At 36.9% G+C, this 19,603-nt stretch overlaps 1 protein-coding gene across 1 annotated transcript in view; it reads left to right on the top strand.

The window, feature by feature from the left end:
- Positions 1 to 19,603, top strand: part of Nagk (N-acetylglucosamine kinase) — a 188,410-nt gene that overhangs the window by 103,990 nt on the left and 64,817 nt on the right. The window contains exon 2 of the mRNA XM_081734751.1: positions 11,808 to 11,892. Coding sequence (XP_081590877.1) covers positions 11,808 to 11,892 — 85 coding nt within the window. The remainder of the gene's footprint in view (positions 1 to 11,807; positions 11,893 to 19,603) is intronic.

Here is a 19,603-nt window from a genome sequence, read left to right as displayed (position 1 = left end):
TCTGTTAGAACTTCGATTGGTTTTATAGTTTCTTTCATTTTCAGTAAATTCACACAAACATTATGAAAACAGTAAAAAAATGTTTGTGCTGCTTTCTTTGAATAGTGCGATACGAAGAGAAATATCTGGACCAATGGCAGTCAGATCGGTGAAAATTTAAATATCATCGCTGCAAAGGGAAGACTGTACAGAAGAATTACTGTATTATGTACAGTTAAACTTTCTTTCTAGACACATAGCAACAAAGGGCCCATCCAGTTGCAATGATATAAACAGACTTTGGGAGAAATGGATGAAATTCAGCTCAAATGAAGAAGAGATAGATCTAAAAGCAAATTGTCCTAAAATAGATGGAACGTACTCAAAAAGCACGAAACGTTAACATTAGTGTCAATGCAGAGTTCCTACTGGTAAGGAAAGTCAGGGAAAATGGTGCAAGTCAGGGAAACTCAGGGGAAAAGAATGGAAATCAGGGAAAGTCAGCGAAATTTCATAAAATATAATTTTTCTAACATTAATTGTACACCAATTTTAGCTTAGCCAACCATTAATGATCACAGTATGAAACGTTGATCACATTTTTATGGGTGGTAAGTGGAATGTGGGGCAATTCAAATGAAATCGATCAATTTCCAGGTCAAAGGTTGCTGACAAAATTTATTTATTTTTTATTCCTTTTTCCCTAAGTTTGTACCACATTCAGGGAGATGAAAACGGGTATTCATTTGTGTTTTAGCCGCCGAGGTTTGTATGTAGCGGCCGTTTTGTATAGGCGCCTGAGCGTATTTTGAACTTTCCAGAGGATTTCGTTAAACGCTGTAACATTTTAGGTTTTGAAGATAATGAGTTCAAACCAAAATCGTATGGAAGTTAATGGAATGGACAACATTCTGTGTTCTGTACACATTGAGATGCATTTCAAACGTCGTAAGAAAAAAACTCTGAACATTGAGGTTGGAAACCTAGAAATGGCCATTTTGGAATGTACATTTTGAAACAAAATAAATAAGACTCACCTTCAATTTTTGTCTACATAGAGACTAGATAATAGACAACGTCCCAAACAAGTTTCAGATCTGATAACCATATACTTGATTTTTTTTTTTTTTTTTTTGAAAGTTTTAAACATTGCGAATTTTCGAAAATCGTGTATTTTCACCATGAAATATCTCAGGAAGGACAAAAGTGAAAAATCTCAAATTTGCACAAAATAGACAATATTTGTTCCGTAACAAGTGAGCAAAATTGCATCACTGAGACTTGAGTAGTTTCTGAGTTATAAGTTATTGGACTGATGTGATATTCGCGATTTTAACAGCTGAACAGATGTACAGGTTTTGTGTTGATATAATATTTCAGGCATACAATTTATATATGTTTCATCAGAAGAAGTGCAGTCAAACAGCAAGAATTTCAAAATTTGCTAGTTGTGAAAGAATTCAATGCCAAATCATATCATAGATCTCTGACGCAAACACAAATCAGATGTTAGGAATACTCACAATCAGATGAAGTTACCGATTGCAGTACTTCAGTACTTCTAGAACATAGCATATGTCATTTGCACTTAATGATACCGTAGCCTGTATTTACGACGAGAAATGATGGATTGGGAGAATTAAAGACATCAGTCAGGAAAATAACGATCTTTTTTATTCACTTTTTCCATCCCCATGGCCCAAGAACCTGTTTTAAACTATCTACGAATGACAAAGTGTGAGTGCCAATCACTAAGTTCTCCGGAAACTCACACCCACAGAGTTCATAACTCTTACAGGTCGTACTTTCAGTATCAGTGCCGAACTCTGTACACAAATTAGTGAACTGTTTACCTCACTGATATCTTAACAGTAGCGCTATAAGCAGAAAAGAAATAACAGAGGCGTTTCGCTTTTTGTACAAGATATGATTCATAAATTATGCATACTTTACCCATTAAACATTACTTTCGTGTTATTTTGACTTTTGCTACAAAGTTCATGAGATTTTTCACTTCTGTCCTTCCTGAGATATTTGATGGTGAAAATACACGATTATCGAAAATTCGCAATGTTGAAAAATTTCCAAAAAAATCAAGTATATGGTTTCCAGATCTGAAACTTGTTTGGGACGTTGTCTATTATCTAGTCTCTATGTAGACAAAACATTGAAGGTGGGTCTCATTTATTTTGTTTCAAAATGTACATTCCAAAATGGACATTTCTAGGTTTCCAACCTCAATGTTCAGAGCTTTTTCTTTTGACGTTTCGAAGTACCTCTCAATGTGCACAGAACACAGAATGTTGTCCGTTTCATCACTTCCATACGATTTTGGTTTGAACTCAACAGCGTTTAACGGAAGTTCAAAATACGCTCAGGCGCCTATACAAAACAGCCGCTACAAACAAACCTGGGTGAAAAATAAATGAATACCCCTTTTCAACTTCCTTAACGTGTACAATCTTAGATAAAAAATTAAATTTTATCAGCAACCAACATGTACGTATGAGCAATTGATTATTATTTGTCTCTATAAAATAAATGTTCTCATGTATAAATATTCACCGTTATTTATTCCTTATTTATATGTAATCGTCATCCGACACATGTCATGAAAGTCAGGAAATTTCCTGACAAAGGCCAGGGAAAGTTAGAGTGAAGTCAGGGAAGTAGATTTCTCCAGATCAGTAGGAACCCAGCAATGGAAAACCGACGAACAAAGGTTCTTCCACCATGGGCGCCCGAAGAAAATTTTCTAGAGAGGGGGCCCTCCCTGGCTGTTATGTTACGTTTGGTACTCTTTTATTTGTGTTAAGAAAATTTTGTTTTCTCAAGCCAGAGGGGGACCCGGGCCCCACCCTGCCCCCACCTTCGGGCGCCCATATCTTCCACTTATCACAAAAACCAAAAGAGTGATATGGTTGAAATTCAGCTTAAATATAGAACAGACTATGTAGATTTTACATTCAAAAAAGAAATTACCACCCAGAAAAATCAGGTTTAGCTGAACACAGTTTAACAGAAGGCCATAAAGTTTTATTTAAGGATACATCCATCATTACCAAGAGCACCAATTACTGGACCAGGATAGTAGCCGAATCTCTTGCCATAGTTCATGAACCGAACAACGTTAATAGAGACACTGGATTTCAACTCAGCCCCCTGTGGAACCCGGTCATCAGTACCACAGCAAAGAAAACGACACTCAAACATCCAGATAACCCTCAGCCAATCTGTACCACGGACTACGGAACATAACCAGCCAATCACAGCTCCAGTTTTCAGATTGAAACAGCCAATCAGGAACCAGCATTTTCGCCAGTCCAGAGTATATATTACTTATATCCGCTGATCTCTACATAATTGCCCTGATGATGAGAACGATGACAGCTCTCGAAACGTTGGCCTATCCACCAGTTTTCACCTGGCTGATTGCCCGAGAATAACTTTATCAAAAAAGAAATTGTCGTAAAATGGATGGAACATAGTCAAAAAAAAAAAAACAAAAAAAAAAACGAAACATTAACATTAATGTCAATGGAAAATCAATGGGAAAAAAATAAAGTCGTCCAAATATCTCAAAAACTATAATAAGGAGATATAGTATACAATTGTTTGGAGAAATCTAGCTCCATCTTTCGTTTCTTACATACATCCTTGTACGATACCATCTTATGATCGAACAAAGTTGATTTCATTCCTGGTCTAGTGACTAACGTTGGCGCACAAGTTCCTGGGATGGATTCCCAGTTAGAGATCATCAATGGTTCAGATTCCATTTTAGACTCTCGATTTCTTCCTATATAACCTCGCTTCTCTTGAAGGACGTAAATACAAGTAAATCAATTGAATTCATTGAGATCAGAGCACCGATGTTGTTCATTCACAGTTTAAAACCCTGATTTCATTGACCATGCTATCTTTTGTGTGTGTTTCGTAACTTTTATCTCGAGTTTTGTTCTCGTGGTTCCTCACAAACCTTGACCATATATTCAGTGTCAAGTGCGTTAGCAATGATAAGTAATCCACGAAGGACACTGCATTTGATATAAACGTTGAAGAACCAGGATCTACTAATTTTGAAGGTGGTTCAAGTTGTTTTGTAATTTTTGATTACAGTATATGCAATATAATGGTTTAGTAAGTGAAAAGAACCCTTTATTAATCATGATGATATCTTTTACCATCTTTGGGAAGTCAAAAACTGAAAAGCTTCCATGTAATACTATTTTCAGTTAAATCTCTGCGTCTTGAGGTAAAAACCATTCCTTGTAACACTTCCCTCTGTATCCTTCTGCCATAGCTATCACGTCCCCAGGATTTAATTCTTTCTCAGCCCATGTTGCAATCACTTTTATTTATTTTTTTTTCAATTTTTGAGTTTTGAGTTTGGCGTCCTCATATAATACTGTGGTTATGAAGGACGTGACCTGCTATTCATGTGGGCTTTTAAAGCACGACCAGGTTTTAACCCGGTGCAGTTAGTAAGTGCACAGATCATCATGCGAGATTAACCCTCCAACTATTAGCCGTTCCCCGCTACCCTATTTCGCCTTCAAGACAGTTGTAAAGCACATTTGATATTGTTCTTTTCGTTCTACTATTCATTGCACTTCTTTGTTAGATTTCCTTTCGATCTAGTTAATTTTCTCGATTCTTCTCCATACTCACATTTCGAAAGCATTTCATTTTTATGGCCACTTTCGCGTAATATCCATGTTTCTGCCCCCGCTGCGTACAGATTAAACATTTGAGGTTAGTATATCTTCTTAGTACTAATAATGCACTAAGGGGGGCCGCATCAGGAGGGGCCGCGGTGGCTCAGTGGTAGAGCGTTCACCTCTGGTGCTTGGGGTTTCGGGTTCGATCCCAGCCCCCGCCAAGTGAACTTTGTGGTGCACAAACACCGAGTGCGTGGGTTTCCTCGGGGTTCTCCCGTTTCCTCCCACTTTCTTCATTGCACCATTTTATTCATTACTCATCATCACCGTCTCCTTTAGCCTTACCGGCATAACCGTGGGACGAAAAACTCAAAGATTTAATTTTTCATTTTTCAGGCGCCATCAGGATCTTTAGCTTAACGAGGAATCTGAACATTAAACTCGTACCGGAAATCGAACCTATGCTTACTGAATCAAAGGCTGTATCGCTAACTGTTCAACCTCCTGAGGATTGAATTTTTTTTCTGACAAACGTGTCTACTTTACTAATTAGATCGCAATATTATGTAAATATTAAAGAGAACGACATCTTTTGACAAAAGTCTCATCGGTAAAAATTAAAATTTTATCCATCAACGTTAAAACCCAAGCTAAAGGATGAAAAGGAAATGAAATATTTCAGTTTAACGTGCCACGCCCACGATTATGCCTTTTAGGCTAAGGGAGACGATAGTTAAGATAAATGAATGATTATGAAGGAATTGGTGGAACGAGAGTGTGGGAGGAAATGGGTGTACCCAGAGAAAACCCACGAATACGATGTTGTCTACCACAAACTTACTAGGCTGGGGATTGAACCATGGACCACACACACCAGAGGTAAAAACTAAGGGATAATATGTTCTGACGATAAAAGTTTGTCGATGGAGTTTCTCCTCAAGGGCCCCCTGCTACTGGACTAAGAGATGTTGATTATACCGTTTTTTTGTTTTGTTTTTTAGAAATGAAGTTTGGAAAAAAAATAAATGAAATCTGTGAGTTTAACGTCCCACGATTATTCACTTCAGGCGATGATTAAGGCAAGTGAATGATGATAGAAGAATTGGTGGAATGAGAGAGTGGAAGGAAATAAGAGTACCCTAAAAAATCCATGAACACGATGTGTCCACCACAAATTTACTTGGTCGGGGATCGAATGAGGGACCCCACGCACCAGAGGTAAGCGCTCTACCATTGAGCCACCGTGCCCCCCCCCCGTAAACATGAAGTTTGGGATGAAACTGAAATAGTGAATATCTTAAACCTCCCGAATGCGATCAGAGCAATTAGAAAAAGCATGTTTGATCTTGTTTAATCTTCAGTGTAGCTTAGGGTGACCAACCGTCCCGTAAAAACGGGATTGTCCCGTTTTTTCACTACCATTCCCGGTGTCTCGAAAAATTTTCCCGGGACGCCGAAATGTCCCGTGTTTACGTACATTGGATCCAAAAAAATATTTCTAATCTAAAATTTCCTAATTTATATTATTATTTTCTAAGCTATGTGATTATATTCGAATATGTGTAATTAGTGAGCAACGTCATTACGACGTTTGCGATATTGGTTGCGGGAGTTACACTGTTTTCCCTCCAAGACTGCCACTATGCAGGCGACAGTGCAAGAGGCTGAAAGTCTTATGAAAAACAAGCTGCTTTTTAGACTCTCTGTTTCGGGCGGTGGAAGACTGAGGCGCTGTCATCAGTACAGTACAGTGTTTCCGTGATTTGACTAAGATGTAACATCAGGGGCGTCATTTAGGGGGGGGGGGCAGGGAGGGGCATTTGCCCCCCCTGAGTTGGAGATGTATATAGATTTTATCAATAGAATAGTAGTAAATCAGTGAAAAACGCGAAATTTTACTTATATCAAGGGGTCTTGCCCCCCCAAGCAAAATCTGAAATGACGCTCCTGTGTAACATACTGTCATTTCCGAAATGGAAACGAAAATAATAATAATAATAATAAACTATAAAAGTGAAAGTAAAAAGAAAAGCAGTTGTAAGTGAAATAATGTTTAAAAGTAAGAAAAAGCAAATAAAATGAGTTTGAAACCGATGCTCAGAGTAGTTTGTTATGAATTCTGCCGGTGACAGATTTTGTTGATTGACAGATATTGATTAATGTTTCATATAGTTTTTGTAATGTTTTCAAAATTTCATTTTTTTGTTAGTTGCTGATAGTTACTTGTTATTTAATTAATTCCACAACCATTTCAATAGGTTTTAAACCGAAAAAGTGTAAATTTGGCCTTTTCTTGTGAGAGATACAGAGAGAGAAATAGAGAATGGAGAGGCAAAAATATATATTTAGGGGAGCAACCTATCCAAAAGTAAAAAAGTTGTCCCGTTTTTTCTAGTTGACGATTTGGTCACCCTAGTGTAGCTGTATGACGTGGATATTTAAACGGCGGTTGGCATTTGAAGGTGGCGCTCCAAATGCTGCTAGCAAATGAGAGGCCAGCGGTATTGCCACGTTTATTTTGTACACATCCACCTGATCGCACTGTAGTTTGTCTGCTTAGCCATAGCCACTTTCCTTTACCACTTGGCAACGTCGCGCCAGAGCTTGCGTTTTATTTGTTCAGCTGAAATGCCAAGATGTTTGTCACAGGCTTTTTTTTTTTTTTTTTTTTTTAGTTTAACATTGAGTTCCGATCCTAATCACATTGACTCAATCTTGATTGATTGAAGTTTCGAACCTAGGTTCACTTATACAGAATGCTCGCAACTGTCAAACGTGTCGCGTCTGCACCCACATGAATTACACAAGAACTGTGTACCCAGGGTTGCACCCACAAGGGTTTCACCGAGTCCGGGCTCTCCCAAAACTTTCTAACTCAACATACATTTGTTATTCACATTCTCAATAAAATAAACTCTACTTGTTTAACACAGAAATTATTGAAGTAGGATGAAAATTTGATCTTACACTTCACCTGTACTCTTGACAATCTATAGCACGGCCAACAAGAGATGGTCTCTGACGTTTCTTACCACATGCGGTGGGACATTGCAGCCTCTACTTTGATACCAGTGTTACCAACCACGATCACTTTGTCTTATACCATTAACTAAATTGCCACTACAGTTGCACCGAAAAAATCTTGACACGCGAGTACTGGCAATGTCACTGCGAGCTGTTAGAGACGTTCTCTTACTGGACGCACTATAGGTCTTTTGTGTGTGTGTGTGTGTGTGACAATATAGGTGGAAGTATTTTACAATTACTTTTATCATTAGAGCAACCCAAAAGCATAAAAAGCATAATAGCAATTTAGACATACGGTTGGTACCTTGAACAAGGTTGTGGTTATTTAAGAGTCCAGAAGAAACTAATTTTAAAAGCATAATTTTAGAAAATAAAGCATAATTTAAAATATATAGCACAATTCTTGGAAAATTCTGTTTAACTGCAAGTTTAACACACTATATTAAAATTTTTAAAACCAATATTTACAAGGCAAAATCATTGAGAACATAACAATGCAACAATGAAAAGCTAATTTTTATTTCTGTAAACTTCTCGGTGTAATCCTTTAATGTGGAGAAAAAGAAAGAAACGAAGAAAACTTTCCGCCAACGATGAATAGTACACAAGAACTTCACACTATATTGTTATGTGTACGAGTGTACCGCTTGTACTTTAGCACTTTCTGTATTTTTTGGTGATATCTTTTACTTTCCCTTTCTGTATATATGCACCTCTAAGGCGCACAAAAGTGAAGTAAAAACTGACTCGAGTAAAGCACATATCTTCTCTTTACAAGTGCATTAAGTAGAAAGTTCGCTAAATATGAAAGAAATTGGTCGCATAAAATATTAATAAATAGATCAAGATATTTAGAATATTTAATGTATAGTAAATATTTTACATTATTCACGATTAATATAAAACAACGATTGAAATTAACAATAAAGCATAATAAAGCATAATTTGGAAAAAATAAAGCAAATTACACAGAAAATAAAGCATAATGTGGTTTGCTCTACTTATTTTTTCGGGTGCAGAATAACACCCGTTCATTACTACATAGACATAGTAGCTTATAGTATTGGACCCACTCCGTCCAAAACTTGGATCCAACAAAAATTTGTGGGTGGGCGCCTGAGTGTATTTTTATCAGTTGTTTTTCAAAGTAATAGGGAAGGGAAATAGGCTTTAGTTAGTTAAAAAATATTTAGCCTCCGTTGGCAACTCTGAACTCGAATGCTTATTGCATGAAAACGATATGGATCAACGTGTCATTGTTTTGTTGCGAGGTATTTCATGAGACAAGATGGTTATTGGTGGGAAATTAAGGTGTGCTTCCTTGTAACGATGCAATTGGCTGCTGTGGATGGGTGTGGAGGAGTTTGTGAAAGTCTTAAAACGTATGTTAGTGAAGGCCATTATATTTACTCTTTGTGGACTTTCAAGGAATACTGTATTAGTAGTATTAGTAGTTATATACATAGGGGAATTTGTTTTCAGTTTCCGTTACACGAATAGAGGACGAGGAAAAAAATGCTTTCTCATTAAGGAAGGCACTTGTCGACATTTTTTTACTTCAGTTTTAATTGCCCTCCTTGTTGTTGTAATATGTGCTAGGTCCTGGGTTTGATTCCAGATTGGAGAGCAGTAAATGCATTATAGTAATTTCAATCCTTCTTTAAAATATAGGTCCCCTCATACGTATATGCATCGTTGTTTAATTTAAATTAATTAAGGGTACTTTGAAGCAGTGGCGGATCCAGTCTCAGGCTGGGGGCTAGGCACGCTAGTTTTTTGAGTGAAAAATAATTGAATCTATTATTTACGTATGTTTGAAAGTTTATAATGAACGTTGCCATTTACTCTTTAGTGTATTTTTTAATAGATATAGTTTTAGTTGCACTTTTCCTGTGCAATGTGTAAAAACAATACTTGAGGTCCACAATATCAACATCCAACCTAGCCATAATATACATCGGGAGAGAGTTAAGTTGGAACTTTCTGCAGGGCCCACGAAAAACTGTAAACTCATGACATGCCTATTATAGTCTGGGTTCTGGTTGACACTCCCATTGTTTACTTTCTAGATTCGCCACTGATTTGAAGGCTGTGAATGGCAAATTTTTGTATCTTTTTTTTGTCCTTTATTTGATTTTTTTCTAAACAAGTAAAAGTCCCACAGTCAAGGGCGCCCATCGTGGGGTGGAGGCAAGGTGGGGCGCTCGCCCCCCTAAAGCGAATTGTACTTCGGAATATCGAAAACCCAATAGAATTTTTAGAATAGTTACAGCAAAATTTGAAACTATTCTTAAAATGTCGCTTTTTCTCGCCCCCCCTTTGGAAACCACAACATGAGCGCCCTTGCCCACAGTGTAATACCACGTGAAAAGTTTGGTTTGTCACAATGTAAACGTGACACTTCAAGTTTGTATGTTTGATTATCCCTTCAGGCTTCATTCCCCACTCAAAAATTGTAAATATTTGGAAGTACAAAATATTTAAGTTTTTTGATTTGTCGAGTATAAAGTTATATAGTTTCATTTTAGGTTGTATTTCATGAACAAATTATATTTTCCATCCTGAGCACTGTACTAACCCGCTAATCTCAATAGCACTGTGGGTAGTATATCAAACAAGGATAAAAAATAAATCAAATCTTTGAGTGTAACGTCCCACGATTATACCCTTTTAGACTAAGGGATGCGGATAATTAAGGCAAATGAATGATGATAGAAGGATTGGTGGAATGGGAAAGTGGGAGGAAACGGGAGAACCCCGAGAAAACTCACAGGCATAATGTTGTCCACTACAAACTTACTTGGACGGAGATCGAACCAGGGACCCCACCCACCAGAGGTAAGCGCTCTACCACTGAGCCACCGTGGCCCTCCCCCTCAAACAAAAATGTATTAATAATTATTCGTATAAGAATGCGAAGAGAACCGTTTTTTGATTGTTAGTATCTCGGGATCAAATGGGTGGGTGACATCTATCAAAGAACTCGGTTAATTTTTGATCTTCTACTCCCTGGCCAAAATTTATGGTGATTCATCAAGTTAATTCTGAATCCTGAAAAATAATCAAAGAAAAATCGGTCATTTGATATAATAGATAGAGTGCGAATCGGTGGACGCAGTGGGGGAAAAATGAAATGAAATCTTTCAGTTTAACGCCCCACGAAATGCTCGCTAGGCTAAGGGAGACGATGGTTAAGAGTCTTCATCCCGGCGAAATTAAAATACCGCTAATTTTACAGTAATTACCGGTATGTGATATCTTCATATAGATAAAAGATAATCGAAATGTGGAACAAGAGCGCCCTAGACAATATTATTTTGCATGAGGTACCGTTATCACGACTCACTTATCTGCTTTCGTTTTCGAGACATTTTGAAAATCGGCATTTATTTTCGCGTTTCTAAACAGCTGAAAACGGAAAGCCACTAGGTGACTTGTGATAACGGTACCTCACGCAAAATAATATTGTCTAGGGCGCTCTTGTTTCACATTTCAATTATCTTTTGTCTATTTGAAGATATCACATAAATACTGTAAAATTAGCGGTATTTTAATTTCGCCGGGATGAAGACTCTTAAGGTAAGCAAGTGATGATGGAAGAATTGATGGAATGAGAATGTGAGAGGAAACAGGAGTACCCGAAAAAAACACAGATACGATTTTGTCCACCACAAATTCATTTGACCGGAGATCGAACCAAGGTTCCCACGCACTAGAGGTAAGCGCTCTATTACTAAGTCCCCGTGCCCTCAGGGTGCAGTGGGTTTTCTAAGTGCAAACATTAAGAAAAGATGTTTCCCAAACAGGAAATAGATGTCAGCAAAAGTTTATACCAACAAAAGTGGTTTTATATCTGTTTGTTCGATTATGCTACTTTTTGTAGCTTTCCAGATTTAATTTAGGCAACCAGTAAAACATACACACATATCAACATGTATAACGTCCAATAACTTGATAAGGTGATTAGGCAACCAGATCGACATTTGGGATATGAAGATTCCATAACTTACACTTGCAGGTAACAGCTGCAATGCCAGATTAAAACCCAATCATGATAGTCAGTCCTGCACTTTTGTGTCTAGTGTATTTGATTGAACTGATTAAAGAGAAAATGCATTAATTTGTTTTATTCTTTTTCAGAGGCGCTACTCACTCCAAAATCGTGTTGTACAATGGTTTGGGTGAGAAGCTGGTAGAATGTGATGGTCCTGGTACTAACCATTGGGTATGTAGTATTTTTATATTATTTCAATGCTTTTATTTTCTATTATTTGTTTTATTGTGAAGCCAAAATTTGAGAGTTCTGGCGAAACAAATTTCTGAATGTGAGGGAACCGTTAATGTCTAAGAATGAAAATATTATTTCTAATATTCGGCTGATTTGAATGAAATGTCCGTTTTACGATTAATAGGAAATCACCCTCTGTGACTCAACCAATGAAAGTGTCAAGATCACATTACGATATTACAAACTACACATGTTCAGAAAACAGATTGGAGTACCCAGTTAATCATGAAGCAATGTGTTGATGTAAAGGGTCGGGTGAAAGTGCATCATGGTGAACACAGAAGTATTAGTAGTTGTGTCTTTGCAAGTTAAAACTGGTACATTATGAACATCTATACCCTGGCCGGCAAACGATGATTTCTGACAGTTCAGCTCGCGAGGACCACTGAGGAGTGCGGTGTTGCCATGTACTCCTCGCGCAAGGGAAGACTCGTCTGCTTCCTCGTTGAGGGTGGGAAGGGGTGAGTGAAAGTTTGGCAATGTGCGGTGGTTACCATAGAGACGCGAATGGTTCTGAGCCTAAGGTTGGTTGACCTGCTGTCTTCTGCTCGCTCGTCGTGGCCTTGTCCAAAGCTGTCAGAAAGCATCGTTCACCGGCCATGGTATAGCCGTATAAACATCTCCAATGCACTTGGGCCAGGAGTGAGGAATGAATGCATCATATGCCGTTGGTTTGTGAATTTTGGATTCTCTATGAATTGCAGTATAAAACTGTACCTCATCCACCTATTCTTGTGTCGTCTCTCACTGACTACCGTTTTCTCCTGGCATCTTGATCACTTGATAGGGAAGAACTTCCGTGATGACGAGCAGTGCAAAATTCCATTTGAGGATTTCGCATCCCAAGTTCCTTAGTCATGGACTCCAGTATCTTTATCGATGGCAACTGTATGGTTCCAGCCGGAAGCTATTTTGAATAACCAGATATTTTGTAATCTTCTTCTTTGTTTATTTTGCTTTTAGTGTTTGAAAATGGCACATGCTAATCGGACATTTGAATCACACGAACCCAACGCGGAAGAATGAAGTCAGAAAATCAGTGCGGCGAAGAGATGACTATATGTGTTAGTAAGAAAAGAGAATTGTCTGAGTATTGACCCTATTGAGAAGTAGTATTTCGGAATGAGAAAAATAATTGTGGGTTGGGGAAGAAAATACTGTGAAAAAGAAATATAAGTGTCTGAGAGGTGAAGGAAAAACAAAGGTTTGAGAGTAAGAATCTGCAATGCATTTTTTTCACGCGCTATCCTAGCCAACTAGCACAAGGGGTGAGGTTATATTTACATGGAAGTTGCACCACCCGTGTGTGACGTAATGCTACGTGGTATTATCATGGGGCTCAAGGTGGAACAAAACGAGCCCTGCGGGGCTTCTAACCCCCTTCGCTCGCTGACATTCGCTCTGCTGTTTTTTATGCATTACCGTATATATATTACGTACAAGGGCAAGTAAGTATTATTTTTATCTTACGAGTATTTTAATGATTTAATTTTTATAGTTTTGAAAATTTAAAAAAAACTTTTCTTGGACTGGGCTTGAACCCACGCCAAAAGCGATTTTCATTACTACCCTGTGCGCTAGCATGCTCGGTGACGAGGACTGACAACAGTTGGCGTTTGTTTTGTGCTAAACGTATGCTACGTGGAGAGAAACGGATAACATCAACCAATCAGAACCGTGTATTTAGCTCCTATGGCTAGAATCGAGCGTGATTAAAAATGCGTCTGCAATAGTGGGATAGACAAATTGTTGTGAGGGAAACGAGTCTATTCTTGGTTTTAAAACGTACTGCCTTAAGAAGTGGTATCAGGAAAAAGAATTATAATGAAGGTACAAACATTAGAAAACTGAATGGTTAATAATTTTTTAAAAAATGTTTTCATCTTTAGCATAATAGACAATCTCAGAAATAGGGATAATAAAAAAACTTTCCATTCAACAATATATGAATTAGACATTTCGCAATCGAGGAAATATGTTTTAGTTTATTGCACTTGTTAATCTTTTAAACTCTTTTAAACTTTTTATAGCATTGATTTCATCACATTTTCCCTATTGCTGTGATAAACTATTCACGTTATTAGCCAATAATGTTCTTTATGAGATAATCTTTGCGAATTAGAGCGAGATAATAACGACTTTGACTCCAAAATGTCAAGTGTTGATAAGTGAAGATCACTAATATGTCCTTCTAATTTTTCCCCCCGAGAAAAGAGATAAACTAATTTAAAACTATATGAAGGATTTCCAAGTCAGCTATTCTTCATTCTGTCTAAGCTAATAGGCAATATTCTAATCTCTCCCTTTTTGACAATACAAGAGAGGAACAAAAATGTCTAATTTGGTCTAGAGAGAAATTTTTAAATATAATATCGTCCTAATCAAGCTTGTCATTAGCCCCTCCAATCAATCAAACCGAAAGAGTCCTTCCTTCATGAACTCCCGTCCAAACTTTATTTTCTGACGACAGCCAAAATACTTATTTGGTTTATCAGTTTAGTGAGATATCTTTTCTCAGTATTCGTAATAATTAACCAGGAACGTAACCAAGATGGGAGGCAGACAGGGCTTTTGCCCCGGGTGCCGGATTGGAGGGCGCAAAACTGGGCAAATATTTTTCACTTTGAACCAAGGGAAAGAGTTTTAGCAAACTAAAGATCAGAAAAAAATCACCTGAGAAACTTAACAGGACAACAGCGATTCACCAACCTTTGAATCATATGAATAGAGCATAAGTTAGCTTCAAAGCTATCTTTAGAGAACATTGTAAAAATCTTTGCAGCCAAAAGAGCCCGCAAAGTTAAATTTTAATTCCAGCTTTTCGTGTTTTCACTTAACTTACATCGATTCAAGAGATTTGCAAAATACCCTAGTATACTCGAGACAACAGCTTGACTGTTTGTCATAATTAAATATTATATTCTAAAGCAACCGACTGTTGATTTATTCTACACATATGCTCATCCCGATATAATTCCAAAAACATTGAGATTTGCAGTTATGATAAGACTATAAGAATACGTCAAGTATGCTACTCTTAGATTATTTGGTAATCAAATACTAATTGAATCGTTGAGTTCGAAAACGGGTCATCTCCATCGAAGCTAATTTGAGAAGAGTGACAAACAAAACTCAATTAATCAATGTGTATCTGACATATAGAGATATTGTCATTCTTGGAAAGTAGAAAAATGTCAATTGTACGGTCTGAAAATGAAAACAGCTCTATATATCAGATACATATTGGCAAATTTAATTTTGTTTGTCACTTCTCTCAAATTAGCTTCAATGGAGATGACCGGTTTTCCAAGTCAACGATTCAATTAGTTTGGTGTTTTATCTTGTACTGAAAATTATATTATATACTGCAATTTTGAAACCAATCTTTACCATTTGAAGAAAAAATGAAATAGGAGAATTACTATATGATACCAATATCAGGTGTAGTCGGGGAGCGTTTTGGTTTGGTTGGTCAGAGAGGGCGCTAAGGCAAGTTCTTGTCCCGGTCGACAACTAGCCTAGTCGGGTCAAAGGGCGCCGATTTCTCTGTAAATTTTTTTTTTGGGGGGGGGGCATCCAGATGCAGAAGGGATATATGAGGATCTTAAAACAAATTGCATTCAAATTATACCAAACATTGTATATTCATAAATACAATGTGAGGGAGCCCACATGAGCTTTGGGGGGCCTCGGTCCCCCCAGGATCGGCGACCTTGGTTAGATCGCTGTAATTAACTTACGAGTACGTACATTAAAAATTTTAATGTGTTATTTGTGCTTATTTCAACGACGTAATTAATTTTCTAAACAAAATATAATGACTACGAACGGAAACGTATTTAGGAACGGAAGCATTGTTAATTTGTAGAACTCTTTTGGAAACTGTATACTGTATAATAAAAATCATTATTAATTACAAAGGAAGATTACACCTCATCCTCCAGTTAATTTGCACATTAAGCTTAGAATATTCGTGACATTTAAAACATAATTTAAATTATATTCTTTTGATGGATATTTCTTTTCCTTAGTAGAATTACGTATTTTATTTAATTAATTTATAAATTATTTCGCATAGACACAATATACGAGCATATTTCAATTAAACACAATTAAATATATTATTTCCTCGTTTTCCCAAGATGAACCTTGCAACTGAAATTAAATCTGAATAGCTTATTTTAATATGCAGGTAGCAATGAGTATCATATGAAGTGTACAGAAGCCTGAAATATCTATTATGTCTTTATATCATTTATACTTTGTGTTTATGTCCATAGAGTTTCTTATTCAACTTTCAGATAGTTGTCCGAGTGAAGTTATAAAAACAATAAAAACACTACCGGTATTTTTTTTACCCTCCATATATATAGTGCTCTTTTAATCCATTAGTAATATTGGTTTTTAAATAATTGATATATTTGAAGTGAATTCTACTCAGAGATCCTTTTTGGATCTTCAGTTGATAACATCGCTTGCACATTGAAACAAATTTGCAACTGCTTTTTGCCATACAAGTGGAAAACAAATGACTACTCAATTGGTAACGCGCTAGTACCTGGAATCACGTACAGTGGCGCCGAATGTGCCTCTAGTGGTTATTTTATAACTCAATGGATGAGACCAATACTGTTTCTAATAAAATAAACTTATCCCCTCCCTTTTGCGGAAAAGAGGCGCCACTATTGAAAGGAAAGTAAATATGAAATGTAGCTTTATCGAAATTCCTGATAAAGCACATTAAAAAAAAATCATTTTATATCATCGCTCTATTACGTATTGTATCCATAGGATTAATTTGGGTTGCAAATAAGATAAAATTATCGTATCAATACATTATAAGTCCCAAGTCTGTCATTGGTTGAGTTGCCATTTGTCTGATATTTTGCCATTCCAATACTATAACGCAACCCCAACGAACAACATTTTATTTAAATTACAAACACACTACAGAGATAAGTTACTTATCTCAATAACACAGTTGAATGTATAAGGCCTCTTTCATACTACATGCCGTGCCTCGAATGACGCCGCGCCGTGTGTACAAAAGTCGTGCCGTGAAATATACGGCTTTTGTCGTGAACATCACGGTAGCTTTTTTGTCGGCCAAAATGATTTGTCATTTTTACGATACAGACAGTATGGATGATCGAGATAGGTTATTATATTTGTACTGGTTCTACTTAAAATCTAAAAGACGAAGGCAGAGAGGAAGAAAATGGGTTTATTTCTTGAATATTCAAAAACCTGTAGCTGGTGCATTTGTGCTATTATTTAGTGACTTCAGAAGAGATGAAATGATTTTTAAAAATTATTTTCGTATGTCGATAGTAACCTTTGATGAGTTGTTAAACAGAATAAAAGGACAGATTTTAAGGCAAAATACCCACTTTTAGTAAGGCATGCAATTTCACCGACTGAAAGACTTGCCGTAGCTCTGAGGTGTAGTTGGAAATTCTACGTTTCGAAAATCTTCAATGTTCATATTTACACTTTTGTATTCAATTATAAATTGGTTTTGAAAGTATATATCCCAAGTAATACGATATCAAGTTTAATTTTTAAAAAAAACGGATATAAATCACATTCTTCAAAGTATCAATAATACAAGATTAAACTATACAATTTTATCAGGCGTACACCGTCTAGTCTGCAAAGAACCATGAGTGACAACAGTAATCAATACACCGTGTACGGCGCGGCGCCGCGCAGCGTCTTGAAGGGCGCCGTGATGTTCACGGTGGCCGCATATGGCGAAACACCGTGGCCGGATAATCTGAAAAGCCTCATATATACTAATGGTAATCAAATACTCAAGATGCTGTGCCAGATGCGGCACGCGGCAAACGCCGCGTAGTCTGAAAGAGGCGTTAAAGTTTCCAAAAATATATACGAATTATTGTAAATATTAGAATTAATTTCTTATACGTGTTTTAAATGGATTCCAAACTTCTGTGGGCAGGGATTAATTGTGGTAAGGGGAACAGCAATATTTACGTTATGGTGAGATCCAAGGATATTAGGCTGCACACAGGCTAATTTTTATGAGTAATCTGGGTTCGGGATTTCATTAAAATTAGCTGTTAATGATTGTGAAACAACCCTTGCACCCTTTTCTAATTTTTGACCGATGAGGACAACAACTAGGCCCATTCTGGATCTTAGCAAAGGCGAAACAGTGTTACGATCTTTTCTGCACTTTTGACTTGTGATCCCATCGTGTTTGTGGAGTTCCACGGGGTCCCTTAAGGTTGGTTTAAAGGGACAATTTTGCCGATAGATGGCACTACAGTTTTCGTATCTCTCCCATGTATTTTTTTATCTTTCACGAAAATTCACGATTTCTTTTACAAATTTCAACCTACAGACTTCAAATTTTTAGAAAAGGAACTTCATAATCTATCGAAGGAAATAATCCGTGCCGATTTTTTATTTAGAATTTTCTTCATTGTTGAAATGGATATCCAAACCTTTAAGAATGGAACTGTTTGAACAATGAAGAAAATTGTAAATAAAAAATCGGCACAGATTGTTCCCTTTAATAGGTTATGAAGTACCTTCTCTAAAAATTTGAAGTCTCTAGGTTGACCTTTATAAGTAAAAAATACATGGGAGAGATACGAAGACTGTAGTGACATCTATCGGCAAAACTTGTCCCTTTACACTAACCTTAATCACCCGTCTCAGCGTAAAGGGCACTTCAAGATACGCTATTTCAGAAGGCTCATATCTCCGTTACTATAAGGAAATGAACCATGAACTTCTATGGTTGATAAAACCAAACCTAACCTCTTGGCATAACAACCTTTTGTGGACCCGAGCCACTCCAACGCCATCTGTCAGCAATCGGATGAACTACGTGCAGACTAGCGACAAATACGTGGTCATCCTGTGGCCGTCACGTCTTTTATTTATGTAACTCCTCAGTTTGCCTCACAACGCTGGGTGAACGGTAGAAATTGTGAAGCACCGACCGGGGATTTTTATGATTGACAGAGCAGGTTGAATAAGAATGGATTATGGTTATAACACAAAATCGCGTTTTTGAGTTGCGTCACTTTTAGGGATGCGCACAAGACAAGATTTGAAACTGTCTCGTCTCGAAAATGTGCTGTAAAATTGATGTCTCGACTCGAAAAACGTATATTTTTATATTGGAAGATCTGTGCCTCGACTCGAATTTTCTCAGGAAAATTATGTCTCGACTCGACTCATCCCTAGTCACTTTGCTGTTTACCGACGATTTAACTATACATTTTATCTCTTTTGAGGGAAAGTTGAAAGCAAACCTGGATTTTCGTGTCTAATACCCTAAATGCCATTTTTAAAAACTACAATCCTGAGCTCAATAGGATAATAAGTAAATAATAATATTTACTTTTGAATTTTAAATATTTCTGTTACATTTTATATTTTCTTATGTTCATGTGTGAATCCTTTACAAAATATAAAGGATGGAAAAATTACATCGTCTCTGTTGTCAATGATGAAAAATCTGTAGGATCGTTTACATTTTTATATGAAGTTTTGTAAAGTAGAGTGGGAACTCGAAAACTAAATGTATTATTGACATTGACAATGAACTAACAGATTATGTAACACAACAGAATCACTGTTTCACGCATGCTTGTGAATCTGATGACTTATG

The sequence above is a fragment of the Thermobia domestica genome, chromosome 12 (assembly GCF_964235325.1).
Source record: "Thermobia domestica chromosome 12, izTheDome1.hap1.1, whole genome shotgun sequence".
NCBI lineage: Eukaryota > Metazoa > Arthropoda > Insecta > Zygentoma > Lepismatidae > Thermobia > Thermobia domestica.
Note: the sequence above shows the minus strand (reverse complement) of the source record. Positions and strands in the feature narration are given on the sequence as shown.